This window comes from Chinchilla lanigera, unplaced genomic scaffold (assembly GCF_000276665.1).
Source record: "Chinchilla lanigera isolate Chin_1 unplaced genomic scaffold, ChiLan1.0 scaffold00067, whole genome shotgun sequence".
Lineage (NCBI taxonomy): Eukaryota > Metazoa > Chordata > Mammalia > Rodentia > Chinchillidae > Chinchilla > Chinchilla lanigera.
In genome coordinates, this window is record NW_004955468.1 from 2,703,900 (window position 1) to 2,714,317 (window position 10,418).

The window sequence follows — 10,418 nt, forward strand, 5'->3', positions numbered from 1 at the left end:
CCTGGCCAGGACAATAGCGTGGCAGCTCTGCGCAGAGCCGCGCAGCTCGGGAACCCCCGGTGGGAGCCTGCGCCAGGTCCCCGCCCCAAGAGATTCCGGGCGTCCCACCCCAAACCAAGGCCAAGCCTCGAGACCGGGTCGTGGGTTCTGCTGATTTGGATTTTGAGTCCAACCTCAGGACTCCGACCCCACCCCCTTCCTCTTTAGACCCACACACCCACCGCCGGGCTTTGTCCTCCCTCCAGGGGTGCCGGCATCTGAAACCCGCTCCCCTCGAAAAAGGAGAATATTCCACTTCAGGTTCCAAGAATACAGGCTCCCAAACTTTCCCCAACCAAGAACACAGCAGTTAAGACCCAGTCCTCTCCTTGCGCAGATCCCGCGCTCTTAGCCCTCAAGGGCCCCACCCTTTCTCCCCGGGACCCGGAGTTCAGTCTTCTTTTTGTGCTTTCCACTGGTCCCAGGTGTCTGGACCTTTAACTCCGGCTCGAAGATCCATGAACCAAAGTCCCCACGCCCCTTTTCTAAGGATGACTAGAATCAGTTACCCAATTCATACCTATCAAGGACAGAGCACCTCAGAAAAAAGGTGTGCCCCAGCCCCCATCCCCAAGGATCAGGAAATTTCCATTTATCTGCCCCTGGTTTGATTCCCAACTCCCTTTCAGGGCTCACTGCTTTGTCTTCTCAGTGTAGAATTCTATTTCCCTTGGCCAACTGGGGCAGCCATGTCCTCTGCGTGCATCTGTGAGGACTTCTATGAGTGTGTCTTGTGGGAACAACCGTACATGTGTGTCTGTTTCATTTGCAAAGTCTATGTGTGTATGTTTGTGTAGATCTATATTAAAAGAGCCTACGGTGCTAAAATAAACAATCGGCAAGGAGCTGAAAGGTGGCCCAGGGTCTTGCTCCTCTAGTCACTCCATAGGCTAGGGCTCCTACAGAAAGGACTCTGGGCCAGAGCCAGTGGGTCTCTTCCTTGAAGGAAAGTAGTAATGCCAGGAGAATCCCCAAGACATGTTTGCCTCTTTGGCTTTTTTAATTGAACATAAATATCCTTATCCCTAGTTTCCCTTTCACCTCCACAGTAGTAGTTCTCACCCTGTCCCCACTCCTTGGGCCCAATTGGTTCAGAGTCTCTAAGGAAGTAGATGCAAGGAATCAAGATGGTGGCCGTCTTGGGTTCTCAGAGAGTGGCTGGCCATCTTGGCAGCACTTTCGCTGGCCAAATGAAAGCCAGGACAAGATGGAGTCTGTTGTCTTTCATCATGACTTACCCTGTACTACCTTCCTTATCTATGCCAGAAGTCATCTTGAAAAACCTTCCCTCAAGAGCTAGAAATGACTTCCATCCCTACCCCTTACTCCTGTTGCTCCCAAACCTCATCTTTGCAAAGGACTGTCCATCACTTTGAATATCTTTTATGCAGGAGAACAGATTAGGCATGGTGACCGTCTTGCTCCTATCTGAGGTGTCCCCTTTGGCTGAGCTGACTATGTATCAATGATCCTGACAATTATAATGTTCTTTCCCTCCTTCACTCAATGTTCAGTTTTGGAGGAATAAGGTTGTCAACTTGTTCTGGCACCTCAGAATCCAGAACAGTCCGTTATGGCAAGTTGAAGATCCCAGGACTCTTCAAATGCAGAGTTGTCACACATGAGTCTGGAGTCGCTGGTGGGTGGGTGTGGGGAAGGCAGCATATGGAAAGGGGGGTGTTCCAGAGGTCAGATCTGGGGTTCCAAAGGATGTGGGTTTGATGTAGCTGGTGAAAGCTCGAGGATGAGGTGTGGTGAGATAACCTGCCCGGGCTCTATACAGTCTGCAGGGGGGCACCATGTCCAGGTGTGGATTGAAGTCATAGAAAGTAGGGGTCCCTGGAAGTCCAAGGGGGGATGAGGGTGGCAGGAAGAGGCCTCCTCCAGGAGCTTCACCAAGGCTCAGGCTCACACTGACCCCTCGAACCTTGTAGTAACCATTGGTTGGGTCCTGAGGGGAAAAAGAGGACTTGGTGAGATATGCAACAGTACCGAGAGGTGAGGATGGAGAGACACAGTGGGAAAAAGCCAGACCTAGAAATTAAAAGACAGAAAAAGGAGCAGGCAGAGACCCAAAGACAGGCAGACGCATAGACTAGCAGAGAGACAAAGTGAGATAGAAAAACAGCCACAGAAGACGAAGGGAAAGGAAATAGGCAGAGATAGAGACGAAAAGAGAACAAGATGGAGACAGAGGGACATAGGCTTGCTCAGGGGAGAGAATGCAGAAGCAAGGAGAGAGAGTCATCCACCTGCCTAACAGCCCTTAGCTTTGATTCCATATCATGCCCTGTGCCACTACTGGAGATGTCTCACGAGGATGTCCCTGTGCAGATCCCAAGCCAAGAACAAAATGACAAATCCTCAAACAGAGCCCACAGGGGTCAGCTCTGTGGCTGAGGAAAGCACAGGCAGTGACAGGTTGTGATGGGGGACCTCTCAGCACAGTGGTCATGCTGTGATGGAGAAGCCCCGCTCAGAGTGGTTGTGGCTGTGATGGGCAAAGCACAGCCAGAAGAGCGCGGCCCTTCGGAGGGAGGCATAGGTTGCCTAGAACAAACAATGTCTGGGTGGAAACTGGAAGAATAAAGGAGGGAATCAGATGGATATGAGAAGAAGAGTGGGAGGGGTCTGGGCCAAGAAAATAGCATGTGCCTAGCGCAGAGGAAAAAGGATTGGAATCAGTGGGGCTCTACTGAGACGGGACCCCAAGAAGAAACAGGTCTGGGGAAAAGCCAGTATGGGACTCTGAGACAGAGCAGGGGCGACCAAGGAGATACATTTAGGAGGCCTGGAACACGACTATAATGGAGCTGGACAAGATGGCCCAGGAGGCAGGAGAGGGGCTAGGTCCTACTCCCAGGGGAGACGGAATGAAAGGGACCCTCCCTTCTCAACACTCACCTTAGTCTCCAGAGCCTCTTTCTCATCCAGAACCAGGTCACTGTGGTCATTGGGTACAGTGGGACCCTGGGGAGGGGACACAGTGAGAAGGAACTATCAGATGATCCTCCTGCCCCAGAGTCAGACCCCAAGGACCGCTGGCCTGGCAGTGCAGGCCAGGTAGGAGGGATGCCTCAGAGCAGCTGGACTGAGGTCTGAACTCAGGAAACAAGAGGGCCCTGGAGATATACTGGGCCTAAGGCATCAGTGGTCAGGGGCACATGTGGACTTGGGGGATATCAGGGTTTGAGGTCACTGTTAGACTAGGGCAATATTTGAGTTTGGGGGTTTAGTTGGACTAGGATATTATTGGGCCTGAGGACCCTGGCGTCTTACTCGATCCTCACTGCTGCCTGTCTCCTCTTCCCCGGGAACTCGTGAACTGGAGCCGTCACTGCTTCCTGGGATTCGCACCAGGTTCTTTTGCCTGGAGAAAGAGGCTAAGGCCCAGACAGAGAGAGGCGGAGGTAAGCAAATGGGTAGGGTCAGTTTGTGGAGACCAATAATCAGGAAGAGAGGGGATGGGCCAATCGCTGGGGAGGCTAGGAACCAAGGAACCCTGTGAATGCGTGTGCGTGCGTGTGTGCGTGTGCGTGTGCGTGTGTGTGTGTGTGTGTGTGTGTGTGTGTGTGTGTTTGTGTGACCTTAAAGAGGCCAAGTTAATACAGAGGAGGGAGCAAGGGCCTGAAAGTTAGCCCAGCCCTATGCAGGACTAGAGACTGTACTGGAGCCAGGCCCCAAGGCCAGCAGTCAGTGGGGCATACGGGGCTGCAGGGCTGGGGTTCATGGGGAGGGGGCAGGCAGGGCTTAGGCACTGACACTTGCCGTGGCGCCAGCAGCAGAGAGCCACCCCAGTGATGATCATGAGAAGAGTCGTGCCTGCAGCTGCTACTCCAGCCACTATCCGCACAGTGGGCAGCAAGTCTGTAGGGAGCAGGAGAATCCTGAGAAGGCTGAGTCACAACTGGAAAGAGACTCTGGGCCCGGGTTTGGTAATCTCTGGGCTCAAAAGTTCACCAAGCTGGGAGATTCCCAAGGTTGATAGTTCTTTAGTTTGTGGTTTAAGGGCCCATGAAATTGAGGCTCCCCAAGGTTGAGAATAAGGAAGTTTAAATTCCCTGATTTTAGGGAGTCTTAGAGCTTGGAAGGGTCTTTTACTTTGCAGCATCCCAAATTTACAGGTTCCTTTCTTTGGGGCCCCCAAACGTTAGGGTTTAGGATTCTGTTTTTGAGAGAATTGTTCTAGGGGGTCGTGGGAATTCAAGAGGCCCATAGTTTTGATGTTCCCTAAGTTTGGGGACTCTGCACTTGAGGGCCTTATAGTTTAGAAGCCTCAATCAGAGGATCCCTGTGTTTGTGGGGTTTGAATCCCACAGATTGGGGTCTGCAGCACAGTGTCTCACCTCTACGGCCTAGGTGAACATGAGCACCTCCCTCACCCAGCCGGTTCCGGGCACTGCAGTTGAAGCCTCTCCTAAAGTCAGACTCCTGGGTCCCCGAAATGTGTAGCACAGAGATCAGGCCTGGACCCTGACCCGCTAGACCCTCTGAGGCTGGGAAAGTCTCCACCAGGAACCTGCCTCTGGACCCCGCCTCCAGGAAGCCCTCCTCCCAAGACCAGACCTAAGGGCAAGAAAGAACGAAAACAGGAAAGTGAGATCATTGAGGAGATGGGAGGGAGGACGAGCTGGCAGGATGCCCAGAAAGTCAGAGAAAGTCACAGCCATTTCAGGGGTCCAATGGGAGGTCAGGGATGATGGCTGAGTGGGTCATGGTAGGGAGACTTTTCCTTACCACAGCTTCTGGCACGGGGGAGGCGAACACCAGGCACTGGAGGCGGGCAGGGCCCCTCAGGAAGGCGGGCGCAGAGTGCAGAGCGGTTACTACTGGGGGAGCTGGAATGGAAATCGTGAACCACACAGGAGAGGCCTCACCCTCCCCAAAGCTGATTCTGAACAAAGCAAGACCGGGACCCTCCTCTAACCCCAACCAACCAGGCCATTACTCTGATCCCCCTCAAGGCCTTCAACAGGTCCAGCTCCACTCTCTAGGCTCTTCCACCTATCAGCTTGTTTCAGGGACAGGCTGGCTCCCATGAGACTTGCTCCTCTGCCTGCTCACTACCTCTCAGCCCCCCTGTGCTCACCGTTCACAGTCAGCCTAGCCTCTGCTGCGCCGCCGCCCCGGCCTGAGCGCCCTGGCTCAGCTCTGCACACATAGTCGCCCGCATCCTCAGGCCCCACCGATGGAAGTCGCAGGGTGGGCCCGGAGCTCAGCACCTGGGACGGGGAAGGGGCATCAGAGTCCTGACTGCCAGGAGGCCAAGCCCAACCCACCACCAGCTACTGGCACCGTCCCCAGATCAGGCTTTACCTGTGTGCCGCCTCGGCGGGTCCAGGTTATCCGTGGGAGGGGGTTCCCACGCCACACACAGCTGAAGGAGGCGTCTTCCCCCACGTCCACTGACTTGGCCTCTGGCTTTGCCTGCAGAATGGGTCCGACTGGAGAGGGGAGAGGAGGGATCATGTGGCAAGGGTGAAATGAAACCCCCAACCCAGGGATCAGCTTCTCAGGAAAAAGCACAAGGGTTTAAGCATAGACCCTCAGACCACAACACCCTTCCTACTAACTGTCCATGTCTACAGGCCCTGGACCCACCTTTTGCCCACTTTGGACTGAACTCATACAGCCAAACCCTGCTTTCTCTCTCTCTCTTCTTTCTTTCTTTCTCTCTCTTTGTCTTTCTTTCTTATTTGTTTGTACCAGGGATTGAATTTAGGGTCTTCTCACTGAGCTATATCTCCAGATGTTTTTTATTTTGAGACAGTGTCTTGCTAAATCACTAAGTTGCCCAGGCTGGGCTTGAATTTGTGATCCTCCTGCCTCAGCCTCCCAGAGGGCTGGAATTACAGCCTTGCAGCACTGCTCCGGGACCTTCTCCCTCCACAGCCCGCCCCAGCCACGCTCCACTTTGGCCACACCCAGGGCCCCGCCCCTGCTCACACAGCACATCCAGCGCGGTGCTGCGGTTGGCGCTACCCATAGCGTTGCTGACCTCGCAGGACACCGGTTCAGTCAGAAAGGAGGCATCGGCCACAATCTCCAACCTTGGTCCGCGGGCCCCGAGCACCGGGGAGCCCCCCTTCGCCCACCTGCGGAGGTGATGATGCTTTTGATATTGTCCCACCCCTCTCTAAACCCACGCTTTCCCAGCTGGAGAGAGTCCTTTGTTCTCACCTGTAGCCAGTGACAGGAGGCTGGGCCGTGGCCTGACACAGGAAAGTGACCTTCTCTCCCTCCTGAACAGTCTGTGGCTCAGCAGACAGAGTCACCACCGGGGGATCTGGGTGAATGGGGGGCAAGTGTTGGCCTACAAGGACCTGGAACACCTCCACTGCAGCCCATTCCCCAGTCCTTCCATCCCAGGGACCTACACTCTAGTCTCTTTCTCCCTTTGAGCAGGAGTCTGGGCTTCTACTTCCCAATTCCCCCAGGTGGCCCATTGTGCCATCTTTTTGTTCTCTCCTGCTCTTTTGTTCTGTCCTGCTCTATATCCTGGAGTCTAGGACCTGGCATCCTCTTATCTCAGGAACCCCAGACCCACAGTTCCCTCCTTCAGACCCAGGAGTTTGGGCTCCACTCCCTGTCTCCTAAGGCCAGCTGAACTCACACTGTAGGCTCAATGTGATAGCCGTGTCCCTCCCTGTGGGCAGGGCCTGGCTCCGGGCTCTGCAGACCAAAGTAGCTCCATCATCATGGCTGGAAGGGGTCAGGAATAATGTGCTCTCCACTGACCCAGCGGTCCCTTCCTTCAGCAGGGTCTGAAGGATATGAATAATAGCAATGATTTCATCTACCCCTTATACATAATAGTGCTAACAATGTGTCAGGCACTCTTCTGTGCACTTCTAAGTATTATTCTGTTTAATCTTACAAGTACTCTGTAAAGTACATTTTACTATCATCCCCATTGTACAGATAAGGAAACTGAGGGACAGAGAAGTTAAATAACATACTGAAGATCAGTTAGTAAGTGGTTAAGGCAGAATTTGAACCTGAGTAGTCTGGCCCTAAAGCCCTCACCTTGAATCACATTTCAAGAGGGCCAACCCTTGAACCTCAGCCTCCTTCTCTTTTGCATGAACCAATGGTCAGAGAGGACCCGAGTTTCACCGGATGAGGAATGGTTGACAAAAGGATTTGGGCCTGACCTTGTGGAAGGTAGTCCCATCCAGTCGGACTCCATCTCGGAACCACAGCAGCTCCTGGTTAGGGCGGGCATTCCCACGGCTCCGGCAGGTCAGGTTCGCAGGAACTCCAACAACCAGAGACACAGAGGGCCCACCCAGAACCTGGGGGGGCTCTGGGGGCACTGAATGATAGAGATGTGGTCAGAACTAGATCTTGGGCCCAGAGATCCCCATCTTCTCCACTTCAGTGTATCACCCACTGGGCACCCAGAACTGACAGTCCCGGTTAATACCGGCTCCCCCGACACACACACCCCGCCAAGAAACAGGTAGGCTGAGTCCTCACCCAGCACGTGCAGTTGGGCTGGTCGAGATCTGAGGCCTGCTTGTGTAGCCTGACATTCATACAATGCCTCATCCTCTAGCTCCACCGGCCTAATGTGGAGGTCATGCTGACCACTGCCTGCATTCCCTGATATCCAGTACCTGGACCACCCTGGAATCAGGGAAGAGATAGTCACATACGATTCCAAGTACCTGGCATCAGGCTCTCACCCAGACATTCCTCACCAGAAAACTGGTGCATGCACTCAACAGAAAGACAGTTTCAAAGGGTGCTCTGAGCACACATCTGTAATATCAGCACTGTGGGAGGCTGAGGCAAGAAGATCACAATTTCAAACCCCACCTTAAAATTAAAGATTATGCCTTAAAATTAAACATTAAAAAGGGCTAGGGATGTACTTCAGTGCAAAAGCCCTGGGTTCAATCCCCAGTACCAAAGGTTGGGTTAGGGGTGGGAATGGCGGAAGTGTGCCCTGGACTCAGAGAGACTCTAACCCAAGGTAGACTCTGTCCCAAGATAGAGACACTGCGAACTTGGGGACAGTGCACTTAGAAAGCAAAACAAGAAAATAACTGTATAAACATTAGGTACTACCTCTGGACTATGGAAGGGAAAAGGAATAAGGGGGCTTATGGGAAACTGGCGATGATCTAGCATGGGTGTCTGTAATGATTTGGCAACTTGTCCATTTTGGTTTACAGAACTTTTCTGCATTTATATCCCCAAGCTATTTATATGGGTCACCCCCAGAGAAGCAGCTCAAAAACCTCACTCCCTAATGTTTACCTTAGTACATCAATTTCCCGAAGTTGAAAACATCAGGATAGAAACATCGGATACAGTCCAACTTCAAATACAGCAGCGCCCACCCGCTCTAGTACCCCGCCTCGCTGAGCAGAGGACCGCCTCACCTGGCAAGTCCCTTTCGCCGCCTAGAGCCAGCCCATCCTTAGTCCACTGCACAAGCCCCCTGTAGGCGCCCAGAGCACAGGGCAGCCAGGCTTCCTCCCCCAGCAGCACCACGAGGTCCTCCGGCTGTTTCAGGAAGTGGGGCGACAGACCTAGGAGAATGGGGGACAGGAGAGCTGAGCTTTGCGTATGTAAGAGCTCTCTCATCCAGCGACCCAGGAGTCCAGTCCCCGGAATCGGAAAGTCAGAGCGCTCCCGGCTTAGACGCAGCAGTCCGGTCCCCTGGTAAAGCAGCGGCCGGCAAACTGCATGCGTCTGCTCCGCATCCGGTACCTGCGCGCCCCCTGAAGCAAAAGAGGAGGACGAGGAGGGCGGCGACCAGCATCCTCAGTGTGCGTCCCCCAAGGTCCGCGAGACCTGGGGCTGCACTGGCTTCCCTCCAACTTCTCTCTGGGCGGCACACCTCTCACCGCTCTGGACCGGAACCCCCTTCGCGCCCCACTCTTGGCGTGCAGTGGCTGGAGACCCCTGTCACTGTCCTTGGTCCCCGAAGTTTACTCATCCACAGCCTCCGTCCGTCTGAAACGCTTGCCACTTCCGCGCCCCGGAATCTGCAAGACCCAGGAGGTAGAGGGTGGAGTGGATGGAGCGGATCCCTCTCGCCCTGCCCTCGCCCGCCCCCTGGGAGACCAGCCCTCTTCCATTGAGAAACTCACGCAGCCAGGACTTGTGTGAATGGGGCACCCCGGCGGGGGCTGCCCAGCGGGCGGGCGCCCCAGCGCAATTGGGGTCTGGGAGCCGGATCACCTGGATCCAAAGAGCGGGTCCTGCCTGGGTTGGACATCTGCGCCCTGTCGGTGTGTGTGTGTGTGTGTGTGTGTGTGTGTATGGGGGAAGGGCTGGGGGTGAGGTGGAGGGAAGGGAGAGTGGAAGAAAGTTGCTCAGCCGGGGTTCTGGAGGGACCAGGCTGAGTGGAAACTGAACTATAAATGGGAGCCTCTAGGGCCTCGCCAGTTTCCGCGCCTTGGGGAGGCGCAGCCCAGTACTCCGCTGGGCTTAAGGGTCGGGGAGCGGGCACCTGGGTCCCGGAATCCCACAGGGAAACCTAAAAAAGGGGGCTCGGCTCCCTACATTTCAAAACTCCTCCTCCAAATATCCCTTTGTTGCCTTGTTACCGCCTCAAACCATAGCACGTCCTAAGTAAGATCCAGGAATCCGGGACCCCAGCCCCTCCTTTCCCAGGACCCTGCAGTTCCAGCCCCTCTCCCCACCCACAGACTGGGCCCCTCGGCCTCAGTTGCCCGGCGACGGCTGGGAGGCAGGGAGTGTCCCAGCTCCCGCAGGCCTAGAGGCTGGGAATCGCGCAGCTTGTCCTGACGGCTCCATGCAGTCCAGCTGGGGCGTTCCCACGCTGCGCAGCTGGCCAAGCAGGTGGGAGGGACACTGAGCCTAGGGAAGGGGCTGGGGGCTGGGACCCTGGGTCTGACATTCTGGGACCTGCAGCAATTGAAACTCCACATGCAGGCTCTTAGATGTTCGTGGGCTGGGGCTTCTTCCTACCTACATGGCAGGGGGTTGGACTTCAAGGGCTGTAAGGCACTGGTGGCTCAGCTCTCTGCTGGCTGAGATGCTGATGATCTGGACTCCCTGGGCCTTGAGGCGTGTAGCATGGTGCTGTTAAGCCAGGGTCAGAATATCTGGTCTTAAATCCTAGAGCCAGTGGATTTAACCCCCCCCCACACACACACACACATACAGGGCTAGGATTTGAAAATCAACAGACAGTGAACATCTGGCCTAAGTCCTGTGTACCCCAGGCAAAAGCCAGAGGATTGGAGACCTGAACTCAAGGGTCCTCGGAGAGAAAGGCTGGGGATCTGGACTGCTGAGTCTAAGAGAGGGTCCTGGGGTCCTGAAATTCTGCTTCTATGTTGTGAATCCAGGGCTTGGATTTTGAAATAGGATGGGCTTGGGTCTAGGACTCCTGTGTC

At 54.7% G+C, this 10,418-nt stretch overlaps 1 protein-coding gene across 1 annotated transcript; it reads right to left on the reverse strand.

Moving 5' to 3' along the window:
- Positions 1 to 1,231: 1,231 nt before the first annotated feature.
- On the reverse strand, positions 1,232 to 9,022 carry Kirrel2 (kin of IRRE like 2 (Drosophila); the record flags this gene model as incomplete). The annotated part of the gene is given in 15 exon segments (XM_013522336.1): positions 1,232 to 1,990; positions 2,944 to 3,009; positions 3,319 to 3,422; positions 3,802 to 3,906; positions 4,386 to 4,605; positions 4,777 to 4,877; positions 5,129 to 5,261; positions 5,356 to 5,483; positions 5,986 to 6,134; positions 6,220 to 6,325; positions 6,653 to 6,803; positions 7,194 to 7,354; positions 7,519 to 7,668; positions 8,430 to 8,579; positions 8,761 to 9,022. Coding segments are annotated over 15 exon segments (2,112 nt in total). The 5' UTR covers positions 8,813 to 9,022.
- Positions 9,023 to 10,418: the final 1,396 nt, after the last annotated feature.